Below are 19,693 nucleotides of genomic sequence, written 5' to 3' on the forward strand. Positions count from 1 at the left end.
TTCATTCAGTTACATGTCTCAAAAACACATGCAAATTATAAATTATAATACAGACTAAACGTTGCATACCCTGTGATGCAAGTATTGCAAATGATCACAATGCAATATTGATAATATAATGTGCAGCCCTAATGACCATAATAAAAACATATCATTCCAAATATATAACATCAAAACATAGGGACATTTATTTTATTAACTGTTGCTATTGGTTAGCTAACTGCTATTTTAACATTACTAATTAGATTTAAAACTGCAAAGGTTGAACTTGTATGTTATCTCTTTTAAAACGCATGTTAGCATAAATTGCGGTACACATAAATAAAGTGTTTAGGGTCAATAAAATGTAATGCTACACATAATGATGCCACGAAACTGAAGTTAAGACTGTCCTTGTTTCCCATATCATAACATACATCCAATTGGAATGAGAGCAAAAATAAAGTAGGTCGGTGCATGATCTCATCCACTGGAAACTGATTGGATTGTTGGAAGATGGGCATTGCTAACAAAATAAAAGAAGATTAACGAATGGACGAAAGCAGGGCAGAAACAAGAAGTGCCCTAATAACCCCTCCATGAAAGGCTTTCCATGTGACAAGAAATGAAGTAAAGCCATTTTGAGGGGGTACGGAAGGTTATGATATTTAATAAAATATTTTGAAGGCAAATTAATGAAGCGCATGGATACATTATTTTTAACAAGCAGTACTTTACAAGTATAAAAATAAAAAGAGCACATTTTAATATTGACTTTAGGAAAACGTGAGGAAGAAACTAACAAACACTACAGCTAAAGTAAGGATTAGGAAGTGAATGTTGTACCAAGCTCTTGTGCTCTATCTGGAAAAGGCTGTATGTGATGGAGATGCTGTCCGGCAGACACTGAGCCACAGATCCTACAACTGATTCACGGCTGGAGTGTGTTTGGACAGATGAAGCAGAGTTGGAGGAAACATCCACCTGATTCACAAAGCAATCCATCATCATCATCATCGTCACATATTAATACTAAATATAACAAAACAAACCTTTAAGTCAGCGGGGTGTAATGGTAGAAACTAATAATAGAATGGTACCTTGACTTTGGTACGGTTTTGGTAACCAGACAGGTACAGAACTGTACATGGGTCTTAATCTCTTTTGATACATGGATACATTTATATTTAAATTACTCACCAAAGGGTAAGTAGCATTTTATTTTTGATTTTTACGTTAGGACAACTTGAATAAATATGCTTACCAAGTAATTCAAATAGCATTTTAGTAAATATACAGTACCTGTAATCCGTGTGTCTGGCAGAATTTGGCGATGATATCTATGAGAGGTGTTAACATGGCTGCTTTTGCTTCTGAAACTCCATCCACCTGTTTCAAGCTGGACATCGTGCAGGGCCTAGGGAAGAAACGCACAATAAACATCAAATGACTATTAACAAAAAACTCTTCAGACCAGATTTACTAAAGATGCTAAATTAAGGAACAGATGCATCAGCTCATTTTAATAATGGACAATGCAATCTACCAACAGTAGCACAAATTAATGAAAAAAAATTGTCCTGTCATCATCATCACATTTTATAAAATAATAGATAATTTTTCTAATTAATTCTAGATTTAAAAATTTTTTAGAGAATATACAGTTGATGTCAGAATTATTAGCCCCCCTGAATTATTAGCCCCGTTTATATTTTTATCCAATTTCTGTTTAACAGAGAGAAGATTTTTTTTCAACACATTTCTAAACATAATAGTTTTAATAACTCATTTCTAATTTACTGATTTATTTTATCTTTGCCATGATGACGGTAAATAATATTTTACTAGACATTTAAAGGCTTAACTACTGTAGGTTAATTAGGTTAACTAGGCAGAACAGGGTAATTAGGCAAGGTATTGTATAATGAGGGTTTGTTCTGTTGTCCATCGAAAAAACAATTAGCTTACAGGGGCTGATAATTTTGTCCCTAAAGTGGTTTTTAAAAAAATTAAAACTGCTCTTATTCTAACAGTAATAAAACAAATAATACTTTCCTAAGAAGAAAAAATATTGTCAGACATACTGTAAAAATTTCCTTGCTCTGTTAAACCTCATTTGGGAAACATTTAAAAAAAGAAAAAAATTCAAAGGGGGGCTAATAATTCTGACTTCAACTGTGTATATACACACACATTATATATATATATATATATATATATATATATATATATATATATATATATATATATATATATATAATGTATATATAATGTGTGTGTGTATATATATATATATATATATATATATATATATATATATATATATATATATATATATATATATATATATATATATATATATTCGCTTTTAATTTTCTTCTCCATGTTTGCATTCTTTCTCAATGCATGTCCTTGATTTACCTTAATTTAGAAAATTTTCTTTAACATTAAAGAAAATGTCCTAAAAAAAGGTAAATCAAAGACATGCATTGAGAAGAAATGTAAACATGGAGAAGAAACTTAAAAGCAAATGTCCATGTTTTAAATTATTATTATTAACATTTGTGAACCTTAACAGATTAAAATGAAAATACCTACTAGATAAAAAAAATTATATAGAAATAATTTGCAAAAAAAAATTTAAATTAATAAATGAAAATATAACCGACTATCAACTATCAAAAGATTTTTTGCTGCTTGTTCAAACTACTTAATTTAAATAAGCTGGATCAACATAATTGTTGAGTTTTAAATTTTTTGTGGGGCAACTTAATTGCTTTAGGTTCAATCCACCTAAATCCGCCAAAACAGTTAAGAGTTAACTTAATTGATTTGTATTGGGACAGCATGTATGAATTTTGTTGAACTTTTTACATTTGATATTTTGTCAATATCACGTACCTCTTATTCTCATTAAAATGACGGGATTTTACCCACAAAAATGAGAAAAGCAACAGTAAAGAGAAGGAAATGCTCTTTTTTATTACCACATCCACCACTTTCCTATTGCCAACACCACTTTTCATTCAAGCAAACCTTACCTTAATTTTGACATGTCCAGAAGAATTTTATTGGTGGCCAGCAGAGCTGGTGGGATGTCTCTGATACTAGCTAACTTCTGACGCTCAGACACCAGCTTACCATACAGCTCAGACTGTAAAAAAACAAAAGAAACATTACGAACAGCAAGAAGGACATGTTCTAGCTGATGTTTTCCAGAGACATACAGTGTGTGCAAGCTGTCAGAAATATTCTGATTACACTCAAGAAATAAGAAGCAAGACAGGCGCTGAAAACACTGAAGCACATGGCATGATTAATAAATGACAGCACTGGCTTCACCCTCTCTGTGTGGCAGCAGCAGCAGCAGTGTTTAGTATTCAGTACCTGTAGCTGAATTTCTTTAGCAGAGGCTCCTGGAGTTTGGGCTCTGACATCAGTTTGAATCTGTGTTTGTCTGGCTGCTGACCTGAATGCAGAAATAAAAGTCAGCTTTATTTCTATAGTGCTTTTTTTACTAGGGCTGCACAATATATGGTTTCAGAATCGACATTGCAATGTGTGTATCTGCAGTAATCATATCGAAGGACGTTCAATGTCAAGTAGAGACCAGGCACCACAATTTGAAATACATTTTGTAGAATAACTGCAAAGTTTAGCAATTGTGGAGATCAATTTCATAATGTGCATGTGTAAATGGTTCAGGTTAGCGTTGCACGATATTGGAAAAAAATTATATTGCGATATTTAGTTTTTCGGCAATATATTTTGCCATTAATACAATTTTCCCCAGATGACTTGAATAGTTTTTTGGAAAGAATTTATAATTTTATGTTACCTAGGAATATGCTGATAACCAATAATGATCAAGTTACAAGATCAAGTTGCCTCCTCCCCCACCTTATCCCATACATGCTCAATAATGTTCATTTCTGGTGACTGGGCTGGCCAATCCTGCAGCGCCTTGACCTTCTTTGCTTTCAGAAACTTTGATGTATAGGCTGAAGAATGGAAAGGAGCGCTATCCTGCTGAAGAATTTGCCCTCTCCTGTGGTCAGCACAAGTGTCTTGATACCTCAGGCTGTTAATGTTGCCATCCACTCTGTAGCATCCATCTTTTTCGCACACCCCCATACTTAATGTATAGCCAAACCAAAATTGTTCTTTCACCAAACTTGACTAACTTCTGTGGGAATCTGGGGTCCATGCAGGTTTCAATAGGTCTTACAATATTTGTGATGATTGAGATGCAGTTTAACAGATGATTCATTGGAAAAATCTATCTACTCCCACTTTTCCAAATGATCAAAGAGAAGTCAAGTTATTATTTGTTGCTCTTACAACTGGGATCAATGACAAAACTTTTGGCAGGTAGTGAATATTTTGCAATGATAAACTATTGTACCTGATCAACTATTATTACAACTGGACACTGCACATGCTACAATGTGACTATGTGTGTATGTGTGTATGTGTGTGTGTGTGTGTGTGTGTGTGTGTGTGTGTGTGTGTGTGTGTAAAACACTATAATGTAATAAATGAAGAGAGCAAGCCAAAGGAAATCTGCATAACTCTTTAACAATTTTATATGCGATCTGACTTATTTTTTTCCCAGAAGTTCTGTAACTCACTAAGAACATGCGTTAGGGCTTCCCATACCATAATATACATAAAACACAAAATGCCATAATAAATCATCAATGGCTGGAAAGCATTGACTAGACAAGAGGGAGTCCGCGGGGTCTTAAAAAGTATTAAAAGTTGATAAATTAAATATGAGAAAATTAAACCTTAAAAGCTATTTAAAAGTCTTAATCCCGTTTTTACTAGGTCTCAAATTTTGTTCTAGTGTTGTCCAAAGTGTTTAACTCCAAAAGCATAAATATATTTATTTTCCTCGATTTGTTCGGGCTGTGTGCGTCCGGCCAAGCTCCTCTGTTTGGGTGATGTCACGTAATTTTCGACAAATGAAGGAAGGTGATGTTACGCTCTCCGCATGTAGCGAAACCATAGAGCAAGTCTATTCAATAGGCAGCCCGTTGGTTGGAGAAAGCGAGTTTAAACAGTGGCTGAAATCTGTTGCTGAAAACAACCACATAATTTATTCTTTTAAGCTTTGTTTCTTCCAAGCTTTTATAAGTTCTGTTGCACGGTTGTGCTTTATTGATTTATTTAACTGCACTTGTTTATTAGCAACTGTTTATTAAGTTAAAGGTTCGATACTGATTAGAACTTGAAGTGGCGACGAGGTCTTAAAATATTCTGAGAAGGTCTTTAAAAAGTCTTACAAAGATATTGAAATTTCTTTTAGGATTCCTGCATATACCCTGGACAAATTATGACAATTATGCCAAGTTGTCTTGTCAGTGGCAGGGAAATATTTAAGCAGAGCCCAATTTTCTAGTATCTTTATCTATTTTGTTACATTTTATGTAGATGCACTATACTACAAAATCCCAGCAGCCATTCTAACATATTGAATTCTTCACACAGGTTATTCAAAACATTTGGTGAAATACATTTTATGTCACTATTTATATTCCAGAAAAGCAAAATACTTTGACGTAATTTCTTCCAAAAATCGTGCATTAAAATATCTGATGATAATGTTTTTCCACAATTAGACATATGTAAATCTTGAATTTATGTGATTATCTGGTGCATTTCTAAATGACATAATCAAAAGTTAAAAAAATTTCCTTTTGGAGTCAACCATTTAGTTAATATAATGTATTTATGTATTATTCGTACCTAGAAGGCAAATCTCCTTTCTTCACAATCTGAGGGGATTCAGAACCAAGCTTTGTCCTCTGAAATGTAACAAGAGAGGGCTACAGGAGACAAAATATCAAGCATTTAGAAGAAAAATCTTCAAAGGCTTTCAGTGTTTACTAATGGATGATACTGACCCGTATGTGAGGTGACTGCAGGTTAGAAACTGTAGGTTCAACTTGTGCTGGATCTGCTTTTCTCCTGTAAAGACATATCAGGAATGCAATGAAAACTCCATCCTGAGATCTCGTGTCATTGTATTTTGCATGGCAGTAAAATGTCCAGTGCCGGCTATTCTGCAATGTCACAAAACAACACCTTCTGCAATGTCACGAGGAGTATGATGGGAAATATAAAAGCACAAAAGTTAATTGTTATCGTTCATTGCATTTAAGATACAAGGTTTCCATTACATTCATTCTTCCATGGCGGGGCGCCACACCAAAATTCCTACTGCCATGGCTACATTACAGCTTCTCAATCAACAATTCTGTCATTGTTGTTGTTGTTTTTTTGTTTTTTTTAATAGCAGGTTATAATCACACCAAAACACTTATCTTAAAAGATAAGTGAATTATAACAGCGCAAACTTTTCTGTAATCATAGTAGTGCTGTGCGTTATTTCACCCTTCAAGGTGACATGCTGACTTTCAGGTGCATGATGCGTGAGGCTGGCAAACACGGCATAACTTTCTGTTAAGATAAACACAGTTTTCATAATTATACTTTATAGATAAAGGTCTATGGTTCTGCATACAATAATAAATTCATTTAATCTCTGCACCAATCACATGACTAGAAATCTGAATATAAAATCAGTACCATCAGCTCTTATCATTGACAAAAACACTTGAGAATAGGAGAGATTTATGGCCAAGGAAACATATTTTAAAGAGCCCATATTATGGGTTTTTGAAAATGCCCTTCCATGTAGTGTGTAACACAGCTCTAAATTAAGTGAAATATCCGGCTAAGGCTTAAATCTGTAAGTGTACAGTGTTTAAAACTGTTGATTCATCTATAAAAGTCGACTCATAGTGCTTTAAATGAGATGTCTTGATAACAAGTCATTAGGTGTTTCGCCATGATGTGTCAACGAAACCAAGTAGTTGCGCGCGCAAACTTGGGAGATTTGAAACCTGCGGCTCCGCCCTCTAACACAGAAAAAGCCACACACACACACACACACAAAACACCCCGGTCAAATGAAGTCGCAATGTGCAGATGGATATTATTTTATTCTCTACCCAAAGATGAATCCTCAGCATTATAGCCCAGCCTTGAGCAGTTTGAGTGCTTCTGGAAACTACATGCTACAAAGAAGACTCCACCGGCCGTTTGTTAAAGGAAGGTTTAGTAAAGAGTACTGATGGACTATATTAGAACATAGATCGGTTTCTTCCTCCATTTCACAAGTGTAATTACGTGCGATTAAAGTTGTTACCTCGTTTATCTCTAGCTTGCAAATATATTTAGTTGTGGTGTATTACTTGTAACCGCGCGTACTGTATCAGGTTAACTCGCTATATTCTCATATCGCGTGTAAAGTCACGTTAAAAACACGACGCGTGCCACTTTGTTTACGGACCTTCGTGGAGGAGGGTAATGTGTGTGTGTGTGTGTGTGTGTGTGTGTGTGTGTGTGTGTGTGTGTGTGTGTGCGGTGTCCTCCTTCGAGGAGAGTAATGTGTGTGTGTGTGTTGTGTTTGTGTGTGTGTATATGTGTGAGTGCATATGTGTGCGCAGTGTCGTCCAAGGAGGAGGGTAATGTGTGTGTGTGCGGAGTCGTCCGAGGAGGAGGGTAATGTGCGTGTGTGCGCTGTGTCCTCCGAGGAGGAGTGCAATGTGTGTGTGTGTGTGTGTGTGTGTGTGTGTGTGTGTGTGTGTGTGTGTGTGTGTGTGTGAAAAGAGCAGAGTGTAAGAAGCTAGGAGATCTCCTCACCAGTTCTTGGGAGTTTTTGCTCAATTAAATAGTTTTCGGCATTTTCAAGTCCATTGTCTGTATTTACATTCACCCACTGGCAGCCAAAATCCACCCCTTACACTATAAGGCGTGTATGCACTGTGACTAATTTTATATTGTTGATTAGTTGCTGGGCATTTCACTCTGTCTCACTCTCAAGGCTGTCATCGTCGACCAATCGCAACAGAGTTTTTTCAGGGTTTGGAAACAAATGAATCACTGGACTATTCATATAGGAGTTGCTGGGACATTTAGGTAAAAATAAATGCAGATTACAAGACCATGAAAGTGTTTTTTTGACCTTGCATGCATGTTAGACTGTTGTTGGAGACCCTTACAACCAAAATATGACCCGATTTCATGTATAATATGGGCTCTTTAAACAAGATGTAAAATAAGTCTCTGATGTCTGAGTGTGTATGTGAAGTTTCATCTGAAAATTCCCCACAAATAATGTTTTATAACACTTTGAAACTGCCCCTTTTAGTCTTTGATCTTAATTGTGCAATTTTGGAGTGTCTCTTTAACTTCAAATGAGATGATCCCAGCCTTTTTCAAAAACAAAACTAACATCCTATGCTAATGAGTGAGAGATCGTCACTAATGGGCAAGGCTTTTCCACTCTGATGACACACACAAAGGGAGAAGTGTTTCTGCAACTGCTATTGAAAAAGTGTAGTTATAAAAAAATCAATTCAATCAAATTTTACCATTAGAAGCTGGATATATTCAGATTGTTGCCACATAACTGTGTTTAAACCCCTTTATCAAAGTGATTTTTCCATAATAGGTCCTCTTTAAATCTTACAGAAGTGATACCACAAAATATATGTAATTCTTGTTAAATGAATTGACTTTGTTTTCACAGGTGGCTAAATTTCGCCACATGGACCCTGCGTGTCCTTAACTGCAATGTGCAGATGTGGTTTTGTGTGTTGGAGCAATAATGAGAAGTGAAAATCTCACCGCGGAGCACACACTCTGCTGAACAGATCTCTGTTGGGCTGCAGCAAAAGCTGTCTGTGCTTCTCATCTTCAGCTTTACTCAGCCATGATCTTCCCTGAGTGAAACATTTACAATGTTGTTTAATATACAATTCTTTTACCAGTTTTAGCCAATGAAAAACAGACTTAGAAAATATTAAAAGTCACTATATGTTAATGTGCTCCAAAACAGTGACAAATTTTGAATATAGAAGGTGCCCTTTAGCTGAAATCGATGTTCCACAATTCCTTCTCCTTCAGTGACACCTCTTGAAACACACTTTATTTAAGAATTCATCATTAATCTTTAACCAGTACCTTAGTTGTGATTTTACAGAGAGTGGTGAATTTGCTGTGGCCTGTGACTTCCATCAGATATTTCTCAGCAATAAGTTCTCGGCCAAGAGCTTTCCACCAAGTTTCTGAGACGTCCCTGCCAATACCAAAGAGAGAGTGCTTCCGAAAGCGTTCTGGAACCCGCTGAGAACACTAAAACAGAGATATGCAGTTGGTCAAAATGATAAGCTCTGCTTTGAAATTTAAATTGTTTAAAAATATTTCAAAGTGGTGATGTTTTTTGACTCAATGGATAAAAAACGTCGTTTTATTTTCATGTATTTTATGGAACCCGCTGAGAACACTAAAACAGAGATATGCAGTTGGTCAAAATTATTAGCTCTGCTTTGAAATTTTAATTGTTTAAAAATATTTCAAAGTGGTGATGTTTTTTGACTCGTTGGATAAAAAAACGTTGGTTTATTTTCATGTATTTTTTCACATAAATTTAATCCACATTTTTGGATGGAAACATAAAGGAGAAAAATTGACGCAGCTTCTCCTATTGCAGCAAATTTCATTTTAAATGTAGATTTTTGGCACCAGTTTATCTTAAAGTGACGATTTTGTTATTTGACTGGTTGGATGAAAACATTATTTTATTTTATCTCTTTTATGTGACATTCCAGTTTTGAACATAAATTTAATTCACATTTTTGGATGGATACATAGCTATGGATGCAAGTTGAAGTCAAAGGTTTACAAAAAAAAAGTTTTTAAATAGCTAAGATGGTTTATACAAATTCCATGTTATTAGCCATTTAGTAATAAAATCTCAACAATATATTTCACAAATTAATATGTTTACATGTAGTCTACAAAAATAATTCCACAGTTTATCATGAGCCCTTGTTTGTCCTGAACAGTTAAACTGCAGTTCTTCAGAAAAAAATCTATCAGGTAACACAAATTCTTTGGTTTTCAATTTCATTCTTTGGATGTTTGTGCATTTGAAGCCATTTTAACCATGACTATAATATATAGATAATATGATATAATATAATATGATAGATAATATATATCTATCTTTTCAGACTGAGGACAGCTGAGAGACTGTTGAACTGCAACTGTTGAATTGTATTTTATCATTTTAATATTACCACACTGACCTGAAAGCATGTAAACATATTAATTCAAGCATTTTTATAGTTAACCTTTTACCCAGACTGACTTTACATGTGTCTGTTGCCATGCACACTTGGTCAGTCATACACGTTGATCATATGCTTTAATTATACATCCTGAATCATGTGAGGTAGAGCACAGTGACAAAAATGGCTATTCATCATTGAGATAAACATCATATGATACTGAAAGTGTTCTTACTTAACCAGAACCGCATGTATGTTGAATGCATATGATTGTTAAAATTACATTGGAGGGAGGGATATTCCACACAAAAAAGTTAGAAAAGTAGACTGGAGAATCAGCTGATATAGTAAGGTGGTTTTGACTTGGGGGACCCAGTGCACTCAAGCTGATGTCTCCTTCATTCCTCCAGTGAAAGTATGGGGCACCTGGAATTCTTTACTTATCTCATATTATTATAACTGAAAAGATGACACTATTACAATAAAGTTCAACATCTCATGGACACTACTACAGGAAAAATCATTTCCCTAAACATCATATTTTTCCCATTTTGAACTGGACTTTCCCACCAAATAAGACACTAGCATGTTTCTCAGTGGACAAAATAGGTTTAATTAACCTTAAATATTTTCAAACCCTTCTCTAAATGAACCATTTTTCCTTCTGTCATTGATTACTTGAACTCTTCTGGCGCGTTCACACCAGACTCGAATGAAGCATTGAGCAAAAGTGATTTACATGTTAGGTCTGTGCGAAGACGGGATATAAATTCTGCATTGCTGTTTGGGAAAATGACAAGATTCAAGCAAATGACACAATGCAAAATGAGCGTTATGGTAAGTTGTGGTTTGCGCAAATCTCTCAAGTTTAAAAATCTGAACCTTTTCCATTCCGACTATGTTAACCAATCATGAGCTTGTGCTAGTAGTGGCCATCATCCAGTCAGGAGCTTGCTCTTGTAGCGTCCATCATCCAGTCGCAGGTCCTGAAAGAATTGGTGAAACTCTCTCCAAGCTGTGTGCTCCTCTGAAGGATCTGATCAGCGCCAAACGAGTCCATGCTGTTTTTTAGCCACAAAGCACATTTACCCTTTCAACAAAATGCATGCCAGCCATTTTGCAACTGGGGCCATTTCACATTTTTTCATAATTCCTTACATTTATATATTGCTCTTCTGAGTACTCAACGTGCTTTACACATTTTGGGGGAAACCTCCTCATTCACCACAAGTGTGCAGCACCCACTTGAATGACGCAACGGCAGCCACTTTGCATCAGACTGCACACCACACTCTAGCTTATTGGTGAAAAGAGGACTATGTGATGAAGCCAATTATAATATGGGGATGGTTAGGAGTCCATGATGGACAGAGGCCTCTGGGTAAATTTAGCCAGGATACCAAAAGTCAGGACCAAAGACACACCCCTACATTTTTGAAGGACATCCTGGGTTTCTTAACGACCACAGAAAGTCAGGACCTCGGTTGAACATATCATCCGAAACATATAGTGCCCTTCACTATACTGGGGCATTAGGACCTGCACAGACCAAAGGGTGAGCGCCTCCTGCTGGCTTCTCTAAGGTCTTGATCACAAGGTGTTTTTTTGTGGTGAGAGGTGACTTTTCGAATTGTTTACAAACAGCCGTGAGCATTTTGTGCGCTGCTTATGTGCCCTGCGCATCTTGTGTTTTAACCACCTGCTGTGGTCACATTTTTGCTGTTGCGAGCTGTGCCCGAAAAAAAAGTAAACTCTTAGCAGAAGAAATCTGCTACGTCAGTCTTGTTTTTCGTCAGTCTCTAATTAAATAAGGCCTAAAGATGGAGGAGAGATGAGTGGTTGCTGTTTCAAGTTATCTGGAGATGTATGAATTAAATATAAACTGTAAATATTACAATAATATTAAATATTATTTTATAATTATAACAACATGTCATTAGCCCCTTTCACACAGTAAAACCCAGTAAATATATGGAAAATTTCCGGAACGACTTTACCTGTAAATACCAAAAAGTGCTGTTCACACAGGCGAGGACGTTACGGAATTTTTCCCGAAAAGAGCATTCACACATCCATTTTAAAATACCAGTAAATTCTGACATGATTAACCAGAAATGACCTCTAAGCGGCTGCGCTTGTGTTTGTAAACATTTGACTACATCACAAACTCTGTGGATGGATCCAGAATTCTGAACAACTTCGGTGAAAACATATTGAGAAACACTTTCGCATGTCGAGATGTACATGATGTGTGTGTGCTGGCGCCCACAGGCTGTTTCACGGGCACATGCAAAGCTTGAAGGTAAACAAACAACGGCTTATCATAAGCATCTTATCGATAATTATTTACACGGTTGGCATTAAGATAAACATATAAACGTTATCTGACTGATTTATAGCAGCTAAATGTGTCTGGAAAAATATTTAAAGGCTTTTATTCTCATAAACCGCGCAGACGTGAATGCATCTGACTGTTCTGATTGGCTAAAGCAGACGTCTTACGTCAGCACGTTCTAGATGTGCACGCGCTCTTTCTGGCCATCTTCCTTCTGCGTGCACACAGCGCAGAGTTCCGGTAAATTACCGGTAATGTTACAACTTCTCTTTCCGGACAATAGCCAGAACGAATTTACCGGTATTTTCAAAAAGGGCCCGTTCACACATACAACCTTTCCGGAAAATTGCTGGTAATTTTCCGGAAAGGTCTGTATGTGTGAAAGGGGTTATTGTCTAGTAACATAAAAAGCACACAGCACTTATTTTTTTCTTGTCAACACAAAAAGGCAGTGTGTTGCGTCTCACGTTTTCAGAACGGAAAAATCGCGTTCAGTGTGGTCAGCCCCTAACTTGTCTTCCTGCAAAAACCTAGTTTCCCATGTGGTCTCCCAACCAGGTATTAACCAGGCCCAGCTTTGTTTACTGTTAGTAGGCGACCATGTGAGAACTAAGCAAAGAGCTAGCTGCCGACTGTACAGAAGTGAAATTCACAAGTGAAACAAAATGTTTTCGGCGTGTGATCGAAATGTTCAAGGCGGACTGAACTCATTCCATGTTTGATTTTGTATGTTACTGGGTGTTTAACTGTGTTTTGTTTGACTCACTGAACCACGCAGGAAGAGGATCGGCGCTGTGATGCCAAACCTCTCCTCCATAACACTGATGGCCTTCATCAACTGATATGCACACAAGCCAAAGTCCTGCTGGAGCACCTCTAGATCCTCTTCATTCACACTAAATCCACAATAAAAATAAGTCATACCTTCAGGAAGATCAGAACAATAAGAAAACACAGAGAGAACAGATCTACTCACCCTGACCGGCAGTTATCGCAACATTGACTGCTTCCCAGAATTCCAGACGTCACTTTCCTGAGACGCTTGTCTTCAAAATGACACAAAATCAACCTAGGACATAATTCATCTTGTTCATATATGTAATCAAATTTGCATTAAAAGAAATCATGTCTCAACAGAGTTTGATGAATTAAAGCAATACATTAAATCAAATGATTGTAAATCAAAATATAAAAAATCTAAATGCAATAATTAAAAGGCACAACTAGTATAATTTTTGTATTAAAAAAAGGCTAAAACAGTGTAATATATTTTGCCGACTTATGTACTTGCCTAATGTAATCCCAAATGTTTTAAAGAATGTTCAAATTTAGAGACATAAGCTAATTTAACTACTGACTTGCACTGTGTGGCCATGCTAAGGACATCACACACCCTCGGTTTCCATTTTTTTATATATGGGACATTCTACCAGAAACATACATGATCTGTCCCTGAAATAAAAAAACAAATACAGTGAATAAAATTATTACATCCCAAAAATGTCTAAAATGGACTGATGGTTGATTTCTGTGAGTTGTTCTGTAAAGGAATATGTAATTAATTTAGTTGTCCTTTACAAACTGTCATTGTCCTTGTCCTTAGTCCAATTGAACCTACAGCTTTTTTTTTTATTAGAACACAACACAAAATCAGAGATACATCAGAAACAGTCAGCAAGGATACAGATGGATACTTAAAATATTAGGGAGAAAGGAAAAAAAGGACATCTGCACAGTTTTATATCAAAACAATGTATATTGTGTTGAAGTTTTATATAAAAATATATTAAAATAAATATATCAATAAAAAAAGAAGGGGGAGGGCAATTGGTTGATGTCTCATATACTCATCGTGTATGTAATGTAGCTGTTTATTAAATCTGTGTTTTATGTCTAAGGTTAGTCATGAATAATTGTTAGAATTGGGTTTCATTTTGCTTTAAATATATTCATCTGGAGTCTAAGGCAATAAGTTATTCTTTCCATTTGATAAATTTCTCTAATTTTTCTGATCCATTGCTCATACGTATGTGGGTCTGACCTGAGCCAGTTAGACATAATACATCTTAGTGCTGCATAGAGCATTATTTGAATTAAATAAATACTTCTTCTTTTCCCCATGCTCTCAGACACCATACCCAGGACTGACACAGTTGGATCAAAGGGAATATCAATATTAAAATAGAACCTACAGCTTTAATAGTTTTGTTATGCTAAAAACTGTTGGACAAAAAAAAAAAAAAAACTTCAGAAATAGCAAGTTTAAGTTATATTTCACATCAGTTGATTAAAAACATAAATAAATTATACAAATAAATATTACAAATATATAATACAAATACATTTATAATTGTCCCCATGTTTCTGTCAGTCCTGTCACATTTGCATTAAATTTAAGATAAAAATGTGTGCAATACACGTTTAAGGCTATGACTTGGAAGTGACATCATTAGACGGAGAAGAAGCTGACAGTGATCAAGAATGCGTTCTATCAGGGAATTGTATGATTTTATGCTTGTTTTTGAATGACTTTTTGAAGACGACAAGCTTAAGTCAGGCACTGCCACATTTTTTATAAGTGAAAATGTACATTTCTAGTAGAATGTCCCATACTGTGTGTATATATATATATATATATATATATATATATATATATATATATATATATATATATATATATAAACATAAAACAGGGTAGTACCAGAGATGCTTTAATATGTTGTATGTTTTATTAAACTGCAAAAAACAGCATTATAACAGAACTCTTAAAGTATTAAGTATTATAAAACAGCACTGCTTCTTATTGGAAAAAACCCAATCAATGGTGTGTGGCATAATAAAAGCTTAGCTGCTTTTCGTGCTGCATCTCTCACCAGCGTTTTATTCCACTTCCATGACTTTTAGTTTTACTTTATTTCATACCACAATGATAATAAGTCTGGAATACATTAGCTTATCTTAGGCCCCATTTATACTGCCAATTAAATGTGACCCAATTCAGATTTTTTGCTCATACGTGACAAATATCTGATCTGTTTGTGTAAACACGAAAAAAAAAACGCATGCATTCGGATATTCAGAGATCGGTTTCAGGCCTCCTTCATATGTGGAAATATGGACTCATGTAAACAGGCAGATCGGATTTATTAAGGCATCTGTATATCATTATACTTGCGACAATGTGGTGCCTCTCTACGTTTTAATGACAGAAAGAAGAGCGTTTGTGGAGTTGCCGACGCAGTAAACAACATCAGAGGAAACACAGAGGAGGAAAGTGGTCAGTCGCCACAATTTGCTCCCACCAGACCTGAGATCTCTCTCGTACCCACAAATTTCTCTGAATGATGGGGGACATCATGAAGCATATAAGCCATAAGTGCAAGCTGCGATGACGGCCCTTTCCCACCTCCTCCACCTCAAAATCATTTTAAATTTGGATGAACTTTGTGTTGTAACTTTTGCTTTTGTCGCTATTAATACACGCACTGCGGGCTACACATAGAACAACTTTATTCTCTCCAACACCAGTGCGCACACAGGCAAAGGCTACATCTTCAACTACACACACACAGGGCCATACCATTACATAAATTGCGTGGGGGTAAATATGGACTAAGCCATTCACTGCTTTTACAACACTTTGCATATTTCGTAGAGCTAAAAACAAGACAATTTCTTCCATCGTGGCTAGTGTGGCACAGATGCTAGAACCCGCCTTCATGCATGCGCGATATTGTAAGTTGTATGGCAAGTGTAAACGCATGAATTGGATATGGGTCACAATTAAAACAATGTGTAAACAGACTAACAAATCAGATATGGGCAACAAATCGGAATTGGGCATCAAGACCTGACAGTGAAAATGGGGCCTTTGAACATGATTTCTGCAAGAGTCCCACAGGATGTAATGGAGACGACAACCCCCAGGATACCACACTCAGTCACTGCGTCATCAAATTACACTTTAGTTTGTTGTGGATATGTGTACGTATTTGGTGAAAATCAAATATTGTGCCTTTAAATCAAATTACTATGAGGCAAAACCAAAATCTAAATATAATATTTATTTCAATGCATCTCAATAGTTTTTTATTTAAGTTATATTCTGGACTGGTTTGATGACATTGTCCACAATGAAATTCACTTACTTTCTTCTACATTTGGTTGAATTCAGATACTTTTCCATTTTTGCCATCATGTCTATTTTGTAACTCCTGAAGCGCTCACTTTTGGATTGGTTGAGAATGAATCTTTGGGACAAAAAAACAGTAGACATTTTAATGTGAATTTATGAAAACTATTAATCTGGTAAGTTTAATAAGTATGAGTTAATACTTATTCAGCGCCATATCTCCGGGCATCCATAAGACGTGACAGGCACTGGGCAGCCCGTCTCTACCAGCCCTGCCAATCTCCTGATAGTAGGACTCCATTTCTTTGGGAGCCCCATAATGGATGACCTTCCTGATGTCAGATTTATTGATGCCCATCCCAAACGCCACTGTGGCCACCACACACTGCCAACAAAACCACGAAGAAACGTTTATTATGAAGAAACAACATACTGGAACTATTGAAATGAATCTCAAACATCACATAATATTGCCACCAGACAGTAAATAAACAAACTGGAATTGCTATTATGCTACTACTAAGTACAATTTAAGTTTTAAATGTAAAGTTTAAAGGATTGATTCATATAAAAAATGTTATTCTGCTACTAATTATCCACCATCACTCATTGCAGTCCACTGAAAACTTTGTTCATCTGTGGAACACAAATTTAAGATATCATAGAGTGCATTGATTTCATTATTTTTATAAATCTAAGATATCTACTGTATGTGGGTTAGATAAAGGCATGGGACGATAACCGTTTTCAAAGTATTTCGCGGTCTGGAAAAGTTAAGGTTTTAACACCGCCAAAATTTTCTGTTATGCTGTGTTTACACCAGACGCAGATCACGTGGATAAATCGTGCTATTCGCACATAGATGCATGAACATTTTGAGTTTACTCGCTTCATTTGTGCATCAAATCTGCTTTATTCGTGCATCAAATTTACTGAGCAATCGAAGCGGATTCGCATCATGCGGACCTTCTGTCTGCCCAGTGACTGTAGCTTCATTGCTAAATGGTTAACATGGATTTTATAGAGAGAGTAGCTGTGTTTATGTGCTTCATGAAGGCTGAAAAACAGCGTTGATCCATTTGGAGCCGTGTTTGAGTCCAATAGATCCTTTCAGTGATGCACCCAGCCCTGTGAGTTCATAATCTCGTCCAGAAAATTAACCTGGATGATGGAAGCTTTCAGTAGTGCTACCGACTGAGACGAGCCCAGTTTAATCAACTGTTGTTCGATATTGGCTGGAGGATTTACCCCCGGGACACTAACAACAGCCGCTACGTCATAAGCATGCACCTACAAGAGAAAGCTCCTGATCGGTTAACGATCGGTTGAATGTCCGCTGAAGTTCAGATTTTCCAACTTGACCCAATCAGGTCAATCGAGTCATTCACGCTGCCTCATTCGTGCATATCGCGCTGCAGGTTGTTTATTTGTGCCTTTGCATACTTAACATTGTAAATTACTCGCGTTTGACGCTTCTTTAGCGTCTGGTGTGACCACAGCATTATACTGTTCCCAAGGTATATGTTAAGTTTTTTTTTTTTATGTTTTGTTTTTGGTTTTTAGGACAACAGTATCTACAGCAGAAAATACATCCAAAGATGCAGTTTTAAATTGTAAAGAAATCAGTGCTTTTGCAACTAATGAAGTCTGCAAAAGTCAATGATTCATTTTAATTATCTAGCCTGACATGTTTACTACTCCAAAATATTTAAAGTGTTTCTTAAAATAAAATATACTAGCTGCGTCTGAAATCGGCTACTACTCAGTAGGTACTGCATTTGATGTCTATTGTGAAGTGAATTTGACGCACAAATAAAGCAAGTAAACTCATAATGTTCAAGAGTCTAATTCCGTTTGTACAATCCCATCTATTCGTGCAAGCCACGTCTGGTGTGAACGCTCTATTATTATTTTAGCAGTTTTTGAGCAGGCAGTGTACTATTTGAAAATGTGTTGAACTTGAAACATGCTGTATATGTCTTAATGACTTGTGATTATTTGCTTTTTATTATTGATAAGCTTTTATTAAAAAGTCCCAATTATGATTTTTTGAAAATGGGTTTTTGAAAATGACCTTCCATGCTGTGTGTAACACAGACAGTATGTGAAGTGAAATATCTAGCTAAGGTTTAAATTCTAAAGTATGCTGTGTTTAAAGCTATTGATTAATCTATAAAAGAGTCGACTCGGACTGGTTTAAATGAATCGTTGGTATGAATCTTTAGCTGGAATTCAATTTATACGGAACTCAAGCCCTGCCCATTTGTTGCGCATGAAGACCTAGAATAATTGAACCTGCCCCAGATAACAAACAATGTAGCAGATCCTGGTTGAATCATGTCATTGGAAAATGAGGCTGTGAAGAGTCAGTGTTTGAAGTGTAATTTTGCAAAAATACCACATTGTAGCATTATAGCCCCAGCCTTGTCCTGTGTTCATGTCATTTTTCTGACAAGTGCTTTAGCAATCTAGACGCTAACAACAGTGAATTCGTCAGCAGTTCATTAAAGGAAAAAACAATTGATGTATGGGACTTTGTTAGAGCTTGAAAGGAACTTTACAGTAAAAAGTTCATTGGCCAATTTCTTCCTCCAATTTTCTTCCTTACTCGCAAGTGCGATTAAAATGGCTGCCTCCTTGTTTTCGCTAGCTTGCAAAATGTGTATTTATTTTTGTTTTGTTACTTTTAATCGCTAAATGTGGCTTGTACTGTATCTGGTTAACTCATTGCCATCTGTCATTGCTTTGGGCACCGTCAGCAGTTCCCACACATGTGCAGCAGTCAAGTTTGAAAATAGTTCAGCTTTTGCCACTGTGGATTCATACTGAATGTGTGTCATGGTTAAGAACAGAGCAATATGCTGGTATTTAACTGCATTGCTTTAACACACTCTTGCATTGGGCTCACACATATAGTCTTCACTCTGACTACATCAACAATGTTGATAAGCAGTGGTGGGCGATTCTCTCTGTATTTGACTGGATCATCTGTCCAATCAGCACAGATTAGCATGGTTTTTTAATGTTATTATTATGGCTCATGAAATAATTCAGTGGCTCTCAAACATTTTTCATCAAGTACCTTCTCAGAAAAAAGTTGTC

General features: G+C 36.1%; 1 protein-coding gene across 2 annotated transcripts in view; it reads right to left on the bottom strand.

Annotated features, from left to right (window-relative positions):
• The window catches only part of wrn (WRN RecQ like helicase), a 73,273-nt gene that overhangs the window by 16,644 nt on the left and 36,936 nt on the right, over window positions 1–19,693 (bottom strand). For both annotated transcript variants that reach the window (XM_073914391.1, XM_073914390.1), the window contains 12 exons: window positions 16,795–16,976; window positions 16,608–16,709; window positions 13,436–13,528; window positions 13,226–13,355; window positions 9,016–9,186; window positions 8,680–8,774; window positions 5,889–5,952; window positions 5,731–5,810; window positions 3,367–3,448; window positions 3,021–3,133; window positions 1,282–1,396; window positions 826–963 (listed from right to left, as the gene is read on the bottom strand). In XM_073914391.1, coding sequence (XP_073770492.1) covers window positions 826–963; window positions 1,282–1,396; window positions 3,021–3,133; window positions 3,367–3,448; window positions 5,731–5,810; window positions 5,889–5,952; window positions 8,680–8,774; window positions 9,016–9,186; window positions 13,226–13,355; window positions 13,436–13,528; window positions 16,608–16,709; window positions 16,795–16,976 — 1,365 coding nt within the window. The remainder of the gene's footprint in view (window positions 1–825; window positions 964–1,281; window positions 1,397–3,020; window positions 3,134–3,366; window positions 3,449–5,730; window positions 5,811–5,888; window positions 5,953–8,679; window positions 8,775–9,015; window positions 9,187–13,225; window positions 13,356–13,435; window positions 13,529–16,607; window positions 16,710–16,794; window positions 16,977–19,693) is intronic.

The sequence above is a fragment of the Danio rerio genome, chromosome 10, assembly GCF_049306965.1.
Source record: "Danio rerio strain Tuebingen ecotype United States chromosome 10, GRCz12tu, whole genome shotgun sequence".
Classification (NCBI taxonomy): domain Eukaryota; kingdom Metazoa; phylum Chordata; class Actinopteri; order Cypriniformes; family Danionidae; genus Danio; species Danio rerio.